Raw genomic sequence first — 19,798 nt, 5'->3', positions numbered from 1 at the left:
GCAAGACTGTGCGGATTGCTAGAATACATACATGACTCAAACGATATCTTTGAGGGGTAAATAGGAAAGCCGGCCGGCACTTTTTGGTCATAGCTTGGTTCCGACGAGAAGAATTACTTTTCTATGGCAGAACCCAAGAGACAGAACGGCCCAATTTGTCCGACTCCTTGGCAAGTAGCCTGAGCTTATTCTTACACTGCATACGAATGGAATATTGATATAGAGTAGTTAGGAAAGAACCGGGAACCACAAAGGAGCTTATATGCCTGACTGGATAATGCCCGAAAGTTCCCAGGAATATTATTGGAAGATGGTCGCAGACGCTCAGGTTCGTTACTTACAAGCGCCATCCCATCATCCTTGAGGGAGCCTTTCTGGATGGCGCTTCGGCACCCGAACAAAGTTCTAACGATCTTTCGCCGGCTCTTGAGGCTTCGCATTATCTTTGATCGGGGTAAAATCCACGCAAACTGCCTCTTGCTCAGCTTTTCAACCCTTCTTATCGAGAGAATATACTGTGTTCTTGTATAGCTGTCTATAGTGGAACGTCCCAAGTTACTTCCAGTACCATGGCGAGACACATCTGGGGGCTCGTTTTGAGTGCACTTTTCATAGCAGCGGTGGTTTTTGCGGCAGATGAACAGAAAAAAACGTACATCGTTCACATGGAGCAGGCAGAGAGTATGAGTGGCGCGCGTCGGAGGTCCTTGCAACAAGCCTCTCTCGACGCCATTGATGCGGACCCTGCCTCCGTTCTCTACACCTACTCCAGTGCCATGAATGGATACGCTGCTCAGCTCACCGAAGCACAAGCCGAAGCGTTACGCGCCTACGGAGGTGTGTTATCGGTGAGGCCTGAAAGGATGCTTCAACTCCACACCACCAGGACCCCTCAGTTTCTCGGCCTCGTCAGCAACGAAGACATAAACGGGCAGTCCTTTTTAAGCCAGAGTGCCTATCTTGAGGATAGAAATGAAACAGACGACAAAGAAGCCGAGTCGAATATTATCATCGGCCTGCTTGATACTGGAGCTTGGCCCGAGAACCCAGGTTACAGCGACGAGGGGATGGGCCCCATTCCGGAGAAATGGAGGGGACGGTGTGAGGAGGGGGAACAGTGGACATTTAAAAACTGTAATAAGAAGCTGATCGGAGCGCGATTCTATTACAAGGGATATACTGCCGCGAGGTCAAATGCGACTAACCTATTCAACTGGACCGGAGAGTATAAATCCCCCAGGGATAACATCGGCCACGGCACGCATACTTCCACGACCGCGGCCGGTTCCGAGGTTCGAAATGCAGGCTATAATGGCCTAGCAAAGGGCACCGCCCGCGGTATCGCTAGATACGCCCGTATAGCTATGTATAAGGTCTGCTGGAAGGAAGACTGCGCAGAGTCCGACATCGCAGCTGCTATAGACCAAGCTATCATAGACGGCGTCAACGTCTTGTCGTTATCACAGGGCCCTAACGAAACCGCATTTCACGATCACGATGCGATTGTCGTGGGAAGCTACGCCGCTATGGAAAGGGGCATCTTCGTCTCCTTGTCCGCCGGCAACGACGGGCCCGAACCCGGCACAGTGAAGAATATTCCACCATGGGCGATGACTGTCGCCGCCAGCACGCTGGATCGCGACTTTCCTGCCAACCTCAAGCTTGGGAACAACAAACTTGTAACTGGCGCCAGTTTGTACAGAGATAGTGCCTCAGGGGAAAAGAACCAATCAGCAGCGGATTCCGGTATGCTCCGTCTCGTTCTCGGCGCCGCCGTCAGCAAGGGGAACGCTTCTACCGCATCTTTCTGCCTGAAAGACAGCCTTGACCCGAAGAAAGTGGCCGGAAAGGCTGTCATCTGTCGCTTGGGAAGGGGTTCTCTGAGAGCAAAGGGACAGGTCGTCAAAGAAGCCGGCGGCCGTGGGATTGTCATTGTCAGCCCGGCTCTGCTGGGTGATGAGGCGTACGCATCCTCTTACGTCTTGCCAGGGATACACTTGAGCTACAAGCAAAGCATTGAAGTGGAGGCTTATGCAATAACGCCGAATGCCACAGCTACCTTTCAGTTTCGTGACGACAGAGTCGGTATACCGGCACCGGTCATCGCCGGCTTCAGCGGTAGAGGCCCAAACATGGCGGCGCCTAATCTGCTCAAGCCCGACATCACCGGCCCGGGTGTAGACATTCTAGCCGGCTGGACAAACGACAACTCAAGCACTAATAAGGGTGATTTCGCCATCATCTCTGGAACTTCTATGTCCGCCCCCCATCTGGCTGGCATCGCGGCCTCCATCATGGCACGACGTCCAAAGTGGAGCGCTGCCGAGGTCCGATCCGCCATCATGACTACCGCATATACCACACTCAAAGGCACCTCATCGCCGATGTTAGAAAAGCCGAATAACACCATTTCGAACCCTCTCGGTTACGGAAACGGCCACGTGGACCCGATAGCTGCCTTGGACCCGGGTCTCGTCTACGATATCTCCCCGGACGAGTACCGCGACTCTCTTTGCGCTTTCAATACTACGGTTGAGTTCACGAAAGGAATCACACGTAGCAACTTCACCTGCGCTCCTGGGGTGAAGCGCAGCGTCTACGACCTCAACTATCCATCCTTCGCAGCATTCTACAACGTCTCAACGACGAATGGGACGTATACGGCCATGTTCTCGCGTACTGTCAAAAACGTGGGCGGCGCCGGAACTTACAACGTTCGCGCTTTGGTTGATAAACCGGACATGGTCACGGTCAGCGTGAAGCCCGCTGCGCTTGTGTTCAAATCTGAGGGGGAAAAGCAGACTTATGTAGTAGCAGCGAAGATGCAACCGTCTCATATTGCTAATGCCACGGCTTTTGGCAGACTGGAATGGTCGGATGGGAAGCACGTAGTGGGCAGCTCGATGGCTTTCATATGGGGTTTTTCGCGTTAAATTGTCATACAACTTCTTCAGCCTCTCGAAATCATCAACAGATGTAGGGATCTTGGAGTTTGTAAAAGTCAAGTGTAGTAAAACATGGTGAAAGGAGTTGAAATTTAGTTACTTGTTCTTGCCAGAATAGCTTGAAAGTTTCTGAATACACGTGCCACAATATCCACTCTCCACTCAATAATAGCACTCTCTTGGTGGTTGTGTCAAGAATCATGGGGTGGCTTCCCTTAAAGCCAAGTTCAAGTAGCTAAGTCTCGGTGTTGCGATGGCGTTTAGCCATTGATGGATTGCTCACGCTGGAGAAGGTCCAGTACCCTGAATAACGCTTGCTGTTCCTGGCCGCTGAGGCCATTGCGGGAGGGCCCCCAGAAGAAAGTAGGCAAACAGTGTTCTTGTTACTGATGATGCGTCACGCACGACGTGTTGTCCATGATGCAAGTAGTAGGTACTGAGAAAGATTTAACAAAGGAAGTTGTTATCAGCATGATGCGCACAGTCCGTTTACTTTGTTTTTATAGCTACAGTCTAGGCCTCTGGCCAGCTACTGTGACTTTTACCTGGAACCTGTACTGCAACGACCTCCGACTTCACCCTTCAGCTAACGGCCTACTGGTCACGTGATCGCCCTGGATTTCTGCTCGGCCAGATAGTCCCGCAGATCGCTATCTCTTCGGCCCCATTTCCCCCACACGCGCTTAGGTGCGCCATCTATTAGACAATCTCATCACCTTTAACGTCACTTCGATAACAACTTCACGACTTTGACTGGGTTTAATTACTATAGAAGTAGACTTTCTCCAGCCTTCCGACCTATCTACCGACCCTCACGCACACCCTCTGTCAGCTCAGCTGTCTTTTCCGCCGCCTACGCTGCATACGCCCTCCGAGACGGACGTCTGTTGTGATGTTTTCGGGGGACGTGGTGCTGTCGCTATCTATATTCGTCAGCAACGCCCGCGATCAGTTAGCCTGGTCAACTTACTGGCTACGCCGCCCTACCAAGGACGTCGTCAAAGTAGGCGCAAATACCAGGATCAGCAGCAAATGCGTCCACATCGTTAAGCGAGAGGCTTTGCTGAAGCAGGCAGGCAGCCTCCACGCTGTTGCCGCTAAGGTTAGCCTTTAGGACCTCGAGGCAGGACCTAGCTATAGCTATCTGGTCCCTAGGGCTCTGCATATTGAAGGGCGTCGTCTTACTGATCGCCATAAGCCTGGCCCTGTGGTTGGTATCGATCTTGGTGTCTTGGGGTGTGCCTTGGGTAAAGCTTTGCGGCATGAGATCCTATGGATCGGGCAGGATAGAACACATCGTGAAGGAATCTGGGTGGTTTGCTTAGTGAGGAATAGGCTCGAGGCTTGGTGCGAGCGGCGTCTTAAGTACGTGGCTAAGATAAGCTTTTCCGTGGCTGAAGACCTTGTGAAGCCATCTCTAGTACGTGTCTCGCTCGCAGCGTGAGTCACGCGGGCGAGGCTGTTAACCTTACTGGCAACGAAGCCATCGTCAACGAGGCTGACAGCCATAATAGTATGGCGAGTTGGGGTCGGCGCGGGCAGTTATTCCGGACCCTTGGGTACGTATACTGCGAAGCTACTGGACTGGGCACTGACCGAGGTGCTTTTACTGCTTTTTCCCCTACTATGAAAACCCCTACTGGGTGGGCTCGAAACTTCCTCAACATAGCTACAGTCTGAGTCGCTCATTTATTTAGTATAACTAACCTTGTTTGAACCCGGAAGAGAAAGTAGACTTCTCCCACCATCTAATCCAGGGTGGTCTAGCACGTCAACGAGACTCTCCTTTTAGGCAGTCTACAGCCTGGGCTTGGTGGTCCTCGAAAGAATCTGACGTCATGTTTCCGGGCTTGCTTTTTCGCTTTCATTTTCGCTTTCGCAGGACCTGTCACGCAGTGACTCGGACATCCTCCGAACTTACGGCGCTCGCGAAGTTCCCATCTGCAAGTTCTTAAGCCTCCTGACCTCCGCCGACAACCACTCCATCATCCTTGATAGCCATAGACCTCGTGGGCAGTCCACGAACTGGTCTCTGGAGCGGTATTATTACAAGGGGCTAACCACTGATCCTACAGGCTTCCAGGCCTTTCTCTAGGGATGTAAAGGCTACCGATGTCGTCCTCTTTTTCCATGGCCCGTAGGTTATTCCTGAACTAGTTTCCCTGATTGCCGTTTTTCAAGGCTGTGGACACCTTCTAAAGACAACTTCAGACAGGACAAGATGTCAATGTATTGCTAAGAAATTGATAACTTTAGCCCTACTGAACACGCAGAAATGATTTCCTTTGAATCTCCTAAGTTGAACTTGCCTATATTCCTGTAATTCAAACGGTCAGCCAGGGCGTCTTCGTTTACTACAAAAAGCCATTCTCATCCATAATGCACAATGCGCAAGCAAATTGGATCCGTGGTTGCCACGTGCTTGCGTACTCCCACACGTCTCCAGAAAACATCGCTTTCTCTACGACGCAAAACTCCAGCCCCCTGTCCCCTAACCTACGTCTTGCACCCTTCCCGGTTCTGTCCGCCGTCAACCATTTTCGCATGTATTCGTCAAGATCTACCCATTCCTCAACTCTTTTGGGTCAGAGCCTCTCTTCAAGGCATTGCCGGCTTCACAAAGAGAGACTACTGGACGTCTGATAGAGCCGAGCCTAGTGTACGAAGCATGGTCCGATTTCAATTTTTGGTTCGCACATATTTCTGCTTGAATGCCTCACTTCCTTTCAAGCTGACGTGTTCATACCGTCTCAACAGTAGCCCACGCCGCTATTACAAGCCACCCAAGCTGCGTCGAGATTCAATCATAGAGGCCCGGGCGACGACACCGAGGGGTTTTGCATCTCAACCTAAACAAGGAGCTGGCGTTGATATTGAGATCAGACGATGCTTTGCCAACATCCCCTGAGCCGTCACCAAAGCAATGCCCTCTTCATTTTTCATTCAACATGAGAGTCTTAGACAATGTCATCAAAATCACGGCTTCACGCGTCCTTTGGTTCTATTACACGTCATCTCTGTCTCATGTTTATTCATTCCCATTTCTTAAGCTTGCCACATCAACCTGCATTGCCATCAACTCTCACAGTTCCCAGTAGTCTTGCAGTAGACATTTATCATGAATATGTGCTAGCACACAATTCTCGCGAAGACAGATTTCCGATCCAAACGCCATTGAAGATTCGGAAAATATCGCGGCGAACTTCTCCCTTTTATACCGGTCCGTAGACCCCAACCCGAATATTGACACAAGCCCATCCCGGCCCTACTCTTTTCGCCGCAAAAAGTATAATTGGCTTCAGTGTCCGAATCAGTCCGATCATACACCTCGAGCTACGAAGCACATCTCTTCCCCCTTGGTGTTTCCTAGGTATAAATTGAACCATATCTCTCCCAAGTCTGCTCTTCCAGGCCAACCGCAATGGCCCAGCTCGATCTTTCTGTAAGCCAATGTAGTAGAAAGCAATGCTTGGGCTCGGCGAAAACGAGGCTACCTCTGTCCTGATTCAATTGCCTGATTCGCGTCCAAGCGACATGTTTGATATCATTCTTCATCGTCCGCCGTTTATTCCACCCCTTCCGTCTTCCAGCCTTGGCCCATGACTGCGTACAAGACCATCATCGAAGCGTTGTAAAAGAACACAAGCAATGTGAGAGGGGGAGAAGCGGCAGTCGCACGAGTCGAAGAAGTGGCAGTCGCACGAGTCGAAGAAGTGGCAGTCGCACGAGTCGAGCCAACCTCATTTTGGCTGCCGAAGTCTCGATGACAGAAATCTCACACGCTTTTATGTTCCACTCACTTCCTGACAATGCCAAATTACCCCAGACGACCAGCACCCACTGTCCACGCTTTCCAGGAATATGAAAGGCCGTACAAGCACTGTCAGAGTCTTCGACATCAAGAAGAATCATGCTTGTCTTGGATCTTGAGTCTGGCGTGCTGAAAGACGCCCAGCTGACCAGACGCCGAGCCTGGTTCCAGCTCAACCTCCGCTCTTTTACAAAGAACGTCTTACCACATACATGTCCGTCCTCGTCCGCTATCACCGACAATCGCAGCGTATCCATCATCACCCCCGTGTCTTATTCTTCAGAAAAGTCAAACATGCGCGCCGCAATTGAACATGCTGGTCTCTCCCAAGGCTAATGCATCTTCAGGCCAGTAGAAGATGTTAAAACCTTCACCATGCATCGCAAGGTAGCGCAACGTAACGTAACGCATTCGTTGTTGCGGTTTACCAGCCTCCGCCCCGCAGATACTATGCTTAAATACCGCCCTCGTTCAGCTTCCGCCACACTGCCACAGATCTCTCGATATCAGACCTGCACACCATATAAAACCATGCCGCGTCTGCCCGCTTCCTTAGATCTGACAATGTCTCGGTTGTCAAACAATCTACTACTCGATGGGCATGGTGCCATGAACATCATCCATCTGAAAGTGTTCGCATCACTCCTCAAAAGTTCAGAACCAGATCCCATACCACATCCAAATCCACACAGACTCTCTCACTCAGTGTCTTTTCTCATCATCTCTAATACCCTCTCTCCTATTCTCCCTTAATACCCAACTGTCCCCGCATCCTTGACTTACTCACACCGCCTCTCAGACGGCAGCCAGAGCAACGGCAAAACGCACCAGACTCAAAAGCAGTTAATCATACAGATCACACTCACGACGCAGCTTTTGTATCAATTCTTTGGCGTGCTTGCTCTTGGCCTCATCTGTCACAACACCATCTAATATATACTCCCTAAACCACCCGAAATCCCACCCTACCTCGGCCGTCCATCCTACTTTAAAAGACCAGCAATCGTCCACACGCCGATCGAGAACCTCCAATCCACTCGACTCGTTCCTCTTGCAGGAGAATGATTTATCCAGAGATTGATCCATGAGACACCTGTTACCGCATCACCTCTCAGCCCCACGCCCGCATGATATCACGTCTCCAATCCCCAATCCTCACTCTCCGTCCTCCCTCGTCGTCCGTCAAAAGTTCGTACTCATCCACCCCTCCTCAACGTCAGATCTTGCTCTGCGCTTCTCTTCATCAGCACCGACATCGTCCCATGAACTCAGGACCATCAAGACCCGCACGTACAGGGCCGTGAGCATTTGGTTTGTCTGCCTAACTCAACACCACAAGTGCCCTTCATATGCCCAAGGGACCGATGCCCCCTGCATCGGCCCCTCGTCATCCCCAAGCAAACTCAGCCTCCAACGCTCAAAGCAAACCGACCCAGCGACCGAGAGTCCCACGCATACATCATGCCTCATCACGGTCTCTGTAAATACCGAAATTCAAGCACGAATGTTTGTTTGAACGGACAATGTTGCCAGAAAGAAAACAGAAAAACAAACAAGGAGGAAAAAGGCTAGGCGACGCGCAGCTGGAGATTCGTGGGGCCGCCTCCGATACTCGTACCAAGCCCACACACATCAATCGAAGCCCATCCTTTCAAACGCAGTATCCTCACCGTCCGTCACATCCCAGCTATACTGTCGTGGATTCTTCCCACGAGCCTGGCCCTGATCAATTTTTCCACGAGAATCTACGTTTGCGGATTTCCTAAGCGTCGGCTCCATGTCACTATTACTCCTGTCATCCTTTCCAGCGACCACCGCGCCATATTGGCGCCGGCTCTTAGCAACCGTAAAGCAAACTTGGCGCCTTTTGAATATTCGTGTGCCCCTGCCCTTTCACAGGTCACGCGTAGCCCAATCGTGGTCAACGACGAATGCTGAGGGAGTAGCGTGGATTCCGACCAACTCGTCACATGTCATTGATTAGTAAGGTCATCCATTAAGGCACTGATGAGCTCACATCACACATCACAGAAAACTTCACACACACATTTGAAGGGGGCAAAACTCATTGAACTTTCTCCTGACTACCAAAGCATTGCGACGTGGGGCCACTTGACCCAGCAGCATACTTGGAACTGTTTGCGCGCCGTCCGTTTCCTCCGCTGCAGGACTCTTCTCGTCTTTTCCTCGCGTGCCCCTACACTCTCCTTCTAGCCCATTTCGTGAGGCGTCTTGTTGTGTGTTCAACCCCGACCACCGCGCGAGTACCTTTTCAATGAAAGATATCCCGACGAAATTGCAAACAGGTAATGGCCTGAAGCGTATGCGCCTCTTGCGAGGGACAAACGCTCCCCCTTTCCACGGTAAACCCCAATCACTTGATAGGGCTCTCTCTCCCGAGGAAGGACGCGGCCGACTCCGAATTGTGTGTTGACGTCGTTCGTTTCCCCGTCTCTCATTGCTCTCGTTTCCCCGTCGGAAAATGAAAATAACAAACTCCCGGTTCCGTCTGAGGGAAACTCCTTCTACATGACTTTTAGGTCGCCAGCGCGATTCTATGCGAGGCGTACATGACAATGAGGACTCCCGCCTCCTCTCTAATCCAGCCATCCGTAGCGAAAATCAAAGTCCAGAAGATACAGCCAAGGGGTAAGGGGTGATGTGTAGTGTCAATTGGTGAAGTGTGCTGGCAAGGGGTATTGGTTGGTGAAATTAGTCTTTGGGGAATGTGTAAGGTGTCTATATACACGTGAGTGGTCTCCGTGTTCGATGCTGTGTAGTGACAATATGAGGGCTGTGCTGTCTCCTAGTTTGACGCAGATCCGGGCTTCGACGAGTGGAAACCGGCTGCTCCAGGGTACGCGCTGGGCTCGGGGAATGGATGTGGATAATCAAACAGGTAAGAAGTTGTAATTGGATATCGAGGGTCAGCTCAGGTCTGGGCCATGACGCTGGAAGAGCCGCCAAGCTGGCGCTTGACCTGTTCCCTAGCCCAGCGCGCGGTCTCAATGGTCCTAGCCTGGAACTCGCGGTTGGTCTTGGTCTCCTTGATCAGGGCGGTAAGCCAGTCCTGGCGGAAGATCTCGACGAGCTCCCCGTTAGGGTAGGCCTCGGCGAGGTCACCAATGACACCCATTGCTGCCCTCATGAGAGCCTCGCTGCGGTTCATGTCGCTAGCAATCTGGTTGAGAAGCTGGAAGATCGAAGGAACGTAGGGCTGGAGAACGGTGGCTGGGTTCTGTTAGCAGTGTACATCATTAGGCATTGGGATAGTGACTTACTCTTGTTGCTGGCTCTCATGGCACCAATAATGCCACCCCAGGCGTCCATGATTCCCTCGCGCAGAGAAATGACGTAGTCGTACATCTCGTAGGGGCCCTCAGGGCCAGCGTTGACAGTCGCGGCCTGTTGCAGAACCCCAGCAATGACGGACAGGTATGTCTCAAAGTGTCCGCCAATGGCACCGGCAATATCGCCGAAGCACTGCAGGATCGCAGGCTTGAACTGGTTGCTGAGACTGGGGCTCTTCAGGTTGTTCAGCAGGTGGTTCATGAAGTTGTCGCAGTACGGCTGGCTCTGTTCACCCAAGCTACGGGTGAGATCGCTGACGAGTCCGATGGCCATGGCGCACAAGCTGGGCTCCTCCTGGTTGCCGAGGGCGTTGTAGAGGAAGGGCGTGAAGGCCTGCATGTACTTGTTGAAGTCCTCCTCCATGGCGTTGGCGAGCGCGCTGATGGTGGCGAAGACGGCGTCGGGAACGCTGGACTTGCCGCCAATGGTCTGGAGGATGGAGAGCAGGGTCTGCATGATGCGGTCGCCTTGGGGAATGATCTCCTTCTCCAACCTAGTGATGATGGCCTGCAGAACCGTGCACAAGCTGGTCTGCATCTCCTCAAGCATGATCTTATCCTCAACGCTAACAACCTGGCTCTGCATGGGGACGGTGCCCTCGAGACGTTCGATGATGACGCCGGACAGCGAAGCAATGGGCTGCATGCTCTCGGAGGCGGCGTTCTGGACAAAGACGTTGAGGACCTCGTAGGCGGCGGTGCGGACGTACGAGTCGCAGTCGGGGCGGGCGGTCAGACCAAGCAGGTTGGTGACGCTCTGGTTGAAGTGGGGGGTGAGGGGGTTCTGGACGGCACCAAAGTCGCCAGAGAAGCGCTCCGCCAGGTTCATCAGAGCCCAGCAGCAGGAAGATGCTATCTTCGCGTTGCTCATGAGGCCGTTGAACAGAGAGCGGATGAGGGGGTCGAGGTGCTGGTTGGGGTCGATGCTCTCCGAGACGCTCTCGGTGATGCGGCCGAGGGCGTAGGCGGTAGAGTCCTTGACATGGAGGGAGCTGTCGTCCATCATGCCGATCAGGATAGGAAGAGCCTGCTTAACGATGGGGTCGAGGACCTTCTCGTCGGGGCCGTCCATAATGGCGCCGAAAGCAGAAACGGCGGCATCACGGTGGTGCCAATCCTCGGCACGGAGGTTGCCCTCGACGAATTGGAGAACGGGGGTGATGATGGCGGCACCGATAGCCTGGGAGTAGAGCGCGAGACACTGATAGGCGGCACGGGCCAAGTTGTACTCGTCATCGGCGGCATCCTCGTCCTGCTTGGTCAGAAGCATAAGGAGGACGGGAACAACCTCGTTGGCAGCTACGCGAGCGAAGTTGTAGAAGGGTCGCATCTGGTCGGCGCTCTCGACCTAAAGAGGCAATCGTCAGTGTGGGTCATTGCGAAGCAAAAATTCGGTTCAGCCTTACCTGAGCATTGTCATCCTCGATCTGGATCTCCTCCTCGCACACAGTGCTCCAGAACTCCACGGCCAACTTAGCGACGTCCTCGTCTGAAGACTTCATGCCCAGAATGGTGAGGCCGAACAGCGCCTTCTCCATGTAGAAGCGCATGTTGTCGTAGTAGAGACCCATGATACGGTTGAGGCAGCCAAAGGCACCCTGCTGTATTCTGGAGTCATCGGCCTGGGTGGCCTCGCAGACGACCTGCATGATGTAGTTGCGCTCGCCCTCGTGCTTGAAGTTGTTGCCGACAAACTCAAGCGAGTCGCCGAGAGCCGTGATAGCGGCCAGGCGGACCTCGAGGCTCGTCTCCTCCTTGCGGGCACCCTGGACGACGGCGGTCAAGATGGCGTTGGAGTGGGCAATAAGGGCGGTGCGCAGATCGGCATCTTGGCTTTCGCAAATGTAACCGATTGTGGTGAGGGAGGCCTGCTTCTGGTGCTCGGCGCCCTCGCTGACGTTCTTAACCAGAATGCTCATCAGGTCCTGCCACTGGTTCCTGGGGAGCTCGAGGCCGGCGATGGAGGAGATGACCTGGGCGGCGGCCTGGCCAGCCTGGCTGTTGGAGGAGGCCAGTGTTTGCAGGGTCAAGTTCTTGACCTGCGTCTTCGTCTCGTCGTCTGTCTGCTGGAGCCATTTTGTCTGAAGTTCTTGATGGCGGTTGAAGTCACGGGCGGTGAAGGCGTTCTTGAGGGCGAGACCGGCGGCAGCACGGATGGAACCATCCGCGCTCTCGTTTGCAAGCTCCTGAACGAGGGTTGCGAGGTATAGGGGCTGTTGGGGAGGCGAGCGAGGTTAGCAAAAACTTGATCGAAGCGGTGGGGGGAGGCAAAGGGGAGGGACTCGGGGATCCGAAAGTGGGCGGGCACGTACGAAGTTGTTCTCGGCGGCTGATGTGAGTTGCTGCTCGGCAGCGTTGCGCAAGTTCGCGTCTGGTCATGAAATGTCAGCCTCGTCATCTTCTATAGGTCGTTCGTGATGCGCGTTGGGGGTGAGGAGCCAAGAGAAGGGCAGGATCTGTCTCATCGCCGTAGCGACCAGGGTGGGTTCGATGGATGGCAACGGCGACGAGGCAACTCGGGGGAGAAAGAGAGAAGTGCAGCGACGTAGGAGAAGGGACAGCGAGGATGTAAAACTTACCAGGCGACAGCGAATTGGCCAAAACCTGGTTGATCTCTGAGCTCGACATGATTGCGGCTCAATGTGGTGTGTAGCAGGAAGTGAAAGGCCGAGCCAGTGCCAGTGTTGAGAGGTAGCAGGTCAGGTTCGGAGGGGGGGCTCGTTGACAGGTTGCACGTGTCAGGAGGTGGGAGAGGAAGGGTTCAAGGCACCGCACCTCAGGGTCAGCAGCAGCACGGGAGACGCGGGGGTGGTTTGTTTTTTTGCGGTCTGGGAGCCGGCAGCAGCCTAGGCGAGAGGAAGGTTCAGAGTTCGCGCGGCAAGGCGGGCGCAGAAAGGTACGGTCCGGGGGTGGGCGGCGGTACTCTGTTTGGTTGTAGAGAGACGAGAGAGCGGCAGAGAAAGGAGAAGAAGAAGAGACCGAACAACGGCGCGGAGAGAGTGAGAGTATGAGAGAGTTTGTTGTGGTGAGTGAGAGATAGCGAGAGGGAGAGAAATTTCGCTGCTCTGTGGTATCCGTATTAAAATAACGAGTCTTGTCGAAAAGTGACTTTCGGGGACACGACGGAGGATGGATGATGGCTTTTTTTGGCAAAGGAATTAGATGCGTACCGGTTAAAGGAAAAATAAGTTGGTCGCAACAACAACACAACAGACGAGAGGGAAAAGTTGTGAGTAATGTCAGGTTTTTTCCTTGGGTCTCTCTCTCTTTTTGGACGAAAAGCAGCAGGAAGGAGGAGAAAAAAATAATAGGGAGCGGGACCTCTGGGCAGGCGAGGTTGTTGACGATCAGAGGACGGGGGAGGGGAGCTGGGTTGCCTTTCAGTGTGACTGGTTCGTTCCTCCTCCTTTTGCTGGGCTTTCAGCAGGTGCTCTGCTGTGTCTGCGGGAGAGACAGCAGCAGCGCGGCAGGAGGGGCAGCAGGGGATCGATCAGTGCAATGTAGCGGCGGATGGCATGCAGGCAGGTTTCTTAGCAGACTGGACATCCCAGGTAGGTACCTGATTGTCTGCCTGCCCGGTATGAATGGAAGGTAATTATCGCTGCTTCTCCAGGCGGCAGCAGGTGCACGACAAGGCAGGGAAGGAAGGTGCCGTACCGTCCCGGGTAGCGGTTTCTTTCTTTGGCACCAGAGGACGGGAGTCCAGTCCAGTCCCAGTCCAGTCCCAGTCCAGTCGCTAAGGTACCGTAATTACCTTGCCCTCTGGGTACGGGCAGTGAGAGGTCCAGGTATTCTGGCCCAACCAACCGGCCTATGCAATACAGTGCGTCCTTTGGCTGGCTGGATGTAGCCGGGAGCCGCTGCTCGCTGGGTAAGGTACTTCAGGCTTAGGTCGAAAAAGTGGGCGGCACGAGATGGCGTTAAATGAGTGTGGGGAAGGAGAAGAGCTTCTGATGCAAAAAACCGAGGAGGGGTTGTTTCTCTCTGCTTCTAGCCTGCACTCCTTTTTGATGCGACCGACTCCTGCACTCTGCAAAAAGCTGCCCGACGACTGGGACCTGATACTCCGGGGCAGGTAGGAAGAGAATGAGCATCCAGTCGTTTGAGTCTCATTTTCTTTGCTATCCCAAATCTTATCTATTACCATATGAATGTCCATCAAAAAGGCGCTGACGACAGTCGCAACGCAGAAAAAAACAAAACAAACTGGATGCGGGACATTTGTTTTTTCCTTTCCTATTGCGGCCATCTCTCGGGCACAGTGCACAAAAGAAAAAAGCTCAGACCAAGCGCTACGTATCCGTCCTCTGCCTGAGAGAGAGAAAAAAGACACCCATTCCCCGCTACGTCCCCATCATCCACTACCTCTCTCGCCACCTGTCCTCTGCAGCGCCCTCCTGTACCTCACGATGCACCTCTAAGCCGGATCAAGTGTCAAGCCCCCCACCGCATCCCATCTCACGAACCAAACAGTGAGGCTAAACCCCCCTAACAGGTACGACCAGAACCCCACACCTGCGAAAGGGGAGGAGGGGTTCCGGAACTGCTAGAGTCAGCCAAGCCTCACTCACTCACGCACTGAGTCTTCGTTCACTCTCATCCACTGGACAGTATCTCCCAATTATCCCGTCCAGGGTTGCATCTGCATCTTCTACCCTTTGAGCCCAGCTACATCCAATTTGTGGAGGTTTACGCCACACTATGAAAATTCTATTTATACTTTGATAGATGCTTACTATGCATTATGATACTATTTATAATAACTAGGAAAGCTTTAATCTAGGTTTATAAGAATATTATTAATAACCTTAATAGCCTATAGATAACTCACTATATAAGATTATATAGGAGGAAGAATATAGGTTTTCCTCTACTTATTAACTATCCCTAATAAGATTAACTTATTATAATTAAACTTATTAGAATACTTATTACTAAATTAATAAACTAGAAAATAAAATAGAAAGTTAATTTTATTACTTTTATAAGAAAGTATAAATAATACCTCTAAATCGCTATTAATAATATAAGCTTTAATATTAGATCTTTAGATAAGTCTAAGGATAAATATTATTACTAAATATTTATCTATTAAATTACTATATACTTCTTTTCTAAATCTAGTAATATTAAAAGTATTAATACTTATAAAAAGGACTAGAAGAAACTTTATAGGAAGCTTAGATATAATAAGAAGATAAAAGAGGTTTAGAATAAGCTTAACGAGCTAGATAAATATAAAGAATATAAGAATAAGGTAATCGTAGCGATCGCTATAATCCTCCCTAACTATTAAAGCTGACTGGGGAGCGAGAAGCGAAGGGAGAAGGGAAAAGGGGGGGGGGGGGTTGCAAGGGTAGCCTGCGTGCTGGCAGAGTTTCCAAAAAGTACACTTTAATACACTATGTCACTTCACAGTGAGGTTGCATCTGCATGTCCTTGGTTGCCGGGGCTGCCGCTGCGCGGTTGCTCATCTCGTGCAGGATGCAGAAAAAGCCAAAAGGAAGATACGGTGTGTGGTGTGTGACTGACTGACTGTGTGAGAAAGTGTGTGTGTGTGGGTGGTCCGAAACAATCTGCTGCTGCGGAGGAGGAACAAAAGAGAGCAGCCAGACGGCAGCAAACCAAGCCTGCAGGTCAAGTGACAAGAAACCAACATCTTAAAAAAAATATTGCCCCTCGTTTCGTACGCAGTCTCGGTTTGGCGGGGGGTGCCAGAAAAGCAGTCATCTCAAAAGCCAACCAATCCATTCCCCCTCCTTTTTCAGACCACACACGCACAGCAGAAACCGTGACGTCCGGGAAAGGGGACACAAGAAAGCAAGATAAGCTAAACAAGATTGAGACGAGCCGCCTGCCGCTGCCTGACCTTGCCCTGTCCGTGGTCAATGTCATTGCCGATTTTTGCTCACCCTACCCAGAGAGCAATGCGTAAGGCTACCCGCCCGCGTTTCCTTGCTGCCACCGGTTTTGTGGTTGGGTGACAGCCTATCCGAGCCCCCGAGTCAGACGTCATCCTGCTCATCAGGTTTCCAGGCAGCCGGATCCGAACGTGGCCCTTTTTCGTTTCCCGCTGGCAATTAGGAAATACGATCATGGCCCGGGCCACCACCTCCCACTCACCCCTATCATTATTATTTCCCTTCACCGGCTGCATAAGGTTGACATTATGTGAAGCACTGATCCAGATGACTCATGCCCAATTCAAATGCTTTTCATTCGTTCGTTGGAATCAAACAAAACAACCCTTTCATACAAGTAAAAATCGGCCATCAAGTCCAAAGTGTGGGCTTACATGGCCATGCGAGCAGCATCTTCCTCATGTCCCATTTTTGATGTCACCGAAAATGCATCTCAACCAAAACTTTTTGCCTCGTCCATATGCCTCACCAACTGGATGCCCCCACTCCCTTACATGCCGTTCGCCTTCTCTTCCAGAGCCGCAACAATGTTCGGCGTCTGCCCGTTGGTACCGTTCGTAGGCTCGAGGTCCAGCTCTTGGCTCAGAGACCTGGTCGGGATGGGCTTGGCCAGGATAGGGCTACCGGGGCGGCTGCCAACAAACTGCAGAGATCTTTGTTAGCACGGGACTCAATATCTTATCAAACGATGGCACTCACGTTGCTGGCGGCACTCAGGAGGGCAATCAGAGAGCTCTGGACCACATCCTCGTGAATACCGATACCCCAGTACTTCTGCTTGGTGCCCGTGGCGGTGCACTCGATGTACGTAGCAGCCTTGACATCGCGACCGGCACCAATAGCGTGCTCCTTGTAATCCTCGACGTCCAGGTTGATGCCAACGCTCTTCAAGGCGTTCGCCAAACTGGAGATGGGACCGTTACCGCGTCCGCGCAACTGGTACTCCTTTCCGTCGATCGAAACCACACCCTCGAATACTCTCTTCAGGTTCTTGGTGTCTTGCGTCTTGCCAGGCGCAGGCGGCGCGGGGCTCTGCGAACGGTCGGGGGTAATGCTGTAGTCCACAATCGTGAATCTTGGGTTCTCGCGGAGGAAGTAAGTCTGCTCAAACAGATCCGTGATCTCCTCCGACAGAAGCTCGCGACCAAGACCGTCGGCCTTGTCCTGAACGACCTTGGAGAACGCAACTTGAAGCCCGCGGGGCAGGTCAAGCTGCAGCTTGCGCAGAATGATCCATGCAGCACCTCCCTTGCCGCTCTGGGAGTTGACACGGATGATGGCCTCGTATGTGCGGCCAATGTCGGCGGGGTCGAGGGGGAGGTAGGGAACCTGCCAGCGGTCCTCGTTTGTCTTGCCCTCCTTCTCGCGCATCTGGAAACCCTTCTTGATGGCGTCTTGGTGGGATCCTGAGAAGGCACACACAACGAGGGATCCGCCGTACGGCGCACGGGGGTGTACTGGAATCTTGTTGCAAGTCTCAACCATGTCGATGACGCGGTTGATATCAGAAAAGTCCACGTTGGGAGAAATTCCTTGCGTGTAGAGGTTCAGGGCGAGGGTGACGAGATCGACGTTACCAGTGCGCTCGCCGTTGCCAAACAGACAACCCTCGACTCTGTCGGCGCCGGCCAGCATAGCCAGAGAGCTAGCTCCCGCTGCCTCTCCGCGGTCGTTGTGGGGGTGGATAGAGACGGAGATCTTCTCGCGCTCGCTCATGTTGCGGCAGAAGTATTCGATCTGGTCAGCGTAGATATTAGGCGTAGCCATCTCGACGGTGGCGGGCAGGTTGAAAATGATGGGAACCTCAACAGAGGGCTCCCACGCGGCCTTGACGGCCTCGCAGATGCGGACGACAAACTCGGGCGAGGTGTCGGAGAAGGTCTCGGGGGAGAACTCGAACTGCCAGTTCGTGCCGGCCTGGGCGGGGTCGTCCTTGGTGAGGGAGCGGACGAGCTTGGCGCAGCGGACGGCGAGCTCGACGCTCTCGTCCTCGGAGAAGCCGAAGATGACGCGGCGGAAGCACTCGCTCGTGGCGAGGTAGATGTGGACGATGGCGTTCTTGGCGCCCTTGAGGGACTCGACCGTCCTCTTGATGAGGTCCTCGCGGCAGGGGGACAGGACCTGGAGGTATACGTCGTCGGGGACGGCGCCGGGGGTCTCGATCAGGCGGCGGGTGAAGTCGAAGTCGGTCTGGGAGGCGGAGGGGAAGGAGACCTCGATCTCCTTGTAGCCGAGCTCGCACAGCATCTTGAAGTAGCGCCACTTCTCGTCGCCGTTCTGTGTTTCGAGACAACCGTTAGCGCTGGTGGTACTTTGGACTACTGAAACTGGCCGAGGCCACGAATTGCTTGGGCTTCGTCGTGTAAATTAATTGAAGAGGTGAGGGAGTGACATGCCATTGGGTCGACCAAGCTCTGGTTGCCATCACGCAAATCTGTCGACAGCCATCGCGGGGCTTTTGTGATGGTCTTGTCGGGCCATTGGCGGTCCTTGAGCTTGAGGGGAGGGAAGGGCTTGTATTTTGTCGACGGATCCTTGAGCCTGCACGCGAGAAGCAGATTGTCAGCGTCTCAAGTTTTTCCAAGAGCGTCATGTTGTGTGATTTTGGGGGTTCGTCCATTGAGTCACCTACATCGGCATCTTGGGCTGGGTGCGGGGCAGATTTCGCGGGGGAGGTGTAAGTAAAGACGGATCGGTTCCGTGTGCTGGGAGAGAAGAGAGAGTGACCTGCTAGAATTGGAGGCTCTCAAGCAGGAGAAAAGGTATTTGTAGCAAAGTCGTCAACAGAGAGAAAGATCGCAGTCATAAAAGGGGAGAAAGGAGAGGGAAAGATTGAGTCACAAGGTTCGCGGTCGCAAAGAGTCGGGCTACGAAGACGGAGGAGCACCTACCTGCTGCTCAATGACAGGCAGCCCACCCTTGGATTTTTTTTTGATTTTTCCCCCCTCCACCACCAAAAACGGCTGCGCAGTACGTACACTGCCGACCCAAGTTCCTTACAATTTACTTGTCACTGAATATTCGATTCGCCCCTACTCATACCTAACCCGCGCTACTCGCTGCAAGCTTGCATTTCAGAAGGCAATAAAACGGAATCCCGCAGCAACGGTCCCAATTTATTCAAGCACTTCCAATGGCTCCGGGCTGCATTGTATGCCGGCCGGGAGGAACGATCAAACGATACACGCAGCTAGACGCTGGACGGGACGGCAGAACGGGTGATCAGTGTGTGTATTCCTCCCCCGCGATCGCTCCCGTCAAGTCGTACGCAGGGCGCAAGGGCGCATTGGCATCGGATTGGACCTCTGTTCGATTCGAAAATTTTCAACTTTTTTTCAGGTCTTCTCCAAATCAATGTCATTGGAGTGGGGCCCAGTTCCGAGTCCCCGCGTCCTGTAGGTCCGACATACGGTCATTTTGATTGGTCTAAATTGCAGCATTGGCCGGCTGCGGATGGCGGGGTTGCACCAGTCCGCAATTGCACCACACCAACAACCCCGTCTCTCTCTCGCCTTGCTTTTTCCTGTGAAGACGGACTGCACGAGGGCGCAAATGACGGGGTCTTCCCTTCAGTCCTCAAACCGCCATTCATCGACCTCATTGCTGCCCGTCCCCCCAAAAGCCAATGACGCGAGGCAATGGTTAATTGGTCAACTTTGCCTCAGCTTCACCTCGACCTTTGCCGGCTGACCTCCCCGTCTGATGTAGCCGTCCAGAGCTGCATATCCCAAACTGACTCGACCGCCTTGCGTTGGCCCGAGAACATTGCAA

At 52.9% G+C, this 19,798-nt stretch overlaps 3 protein-coding genes across 3 annotated transcripts; 1 reads left to right on the top strand and 2 right to left on the bottom strand.

Annotated features, from left to right (window-relative positions):
- Window positions 1-569: 569 nt before the first annotated feature.
- On the top strand, window positions 570-2,933 carry CGCS363_v011975 (Subtilisin-like protease SBT1.7; the record flags this gene model as incomplete). Its single annotated transcript, XM_036643824.1, has 1 exon — window positions 570-2,933. One exon carries the CDS (start codon window positions 570-572, stop codon window positions 2,931-2,933), a length of 2,364 nt encoding a protein of 787 aa, XP_036490181.1.
- Window positions 2,934-9,688: 6,755 nt separating this feature from the next.
- kap95 (Importin subunit beta-1) lies at window positions 9,689-12,734 on the bottom strand (the record flags this gene model as incomplete). The annotated part of the gene is made up of 5 exons (XM_036643823.1): window positions 9,689-9,987; window positions 10,038-11,454; window positions 11,513-12,319; window positions 12,419-12,477; window positions 12,686-12,734. 5 exons carry the CDS (start codon window positions 12,732-12,734, stop codon window positions 9,689-9,691), a joined length of 2,631 nt encoding a protein of 876 aa, XP_036490180.1.
- A 3,783-nt stretch (window positions 12,735-16,517) lies between these two features.
- Window positions 16,518-18,667, bottom strand: LEU4-0 (2-isopropylmalate synthase; the record flags this gene model as incomplete). Its single annotated transcript, XM_036643822.1, has 4 exons — window positions 16,518-16,670; window positions 16,727-18,304; window positions 18,436-18,568; window positions 18,660-18,667. 4 exons carry the CDS (start codon window positions 18,665-18,667, stop codon window positions 16,518-16,520), a joined length of 1,872 nt encoding a protein of 623 aa, XP_036490187.1.
- Window positions 18,668-19,798: the final 1,131 nt, after the last annotated feature.

Source organism: Colletotrichum siamense (genome assembly GCF_013390195.1).
Source record: "Colletotrichum siamense strain Cg363 chromosome Unknown KSG_Cg363_contig08, whole genome shotgun sequence".
In the NCBI taxonomy this organism is placed as follows: Eukaryota; Fungi; Ascomycota; class Sordariomycetes; order Glomerellales; family Glomerellaceae; genus Colletotrichum; species Colletotrichum siamense.
The sequence above is the reverse complement of the archived record's forward strand: the minus strand, read 5'-3'. Positions and strand labels throughout refer to the sequence as shown.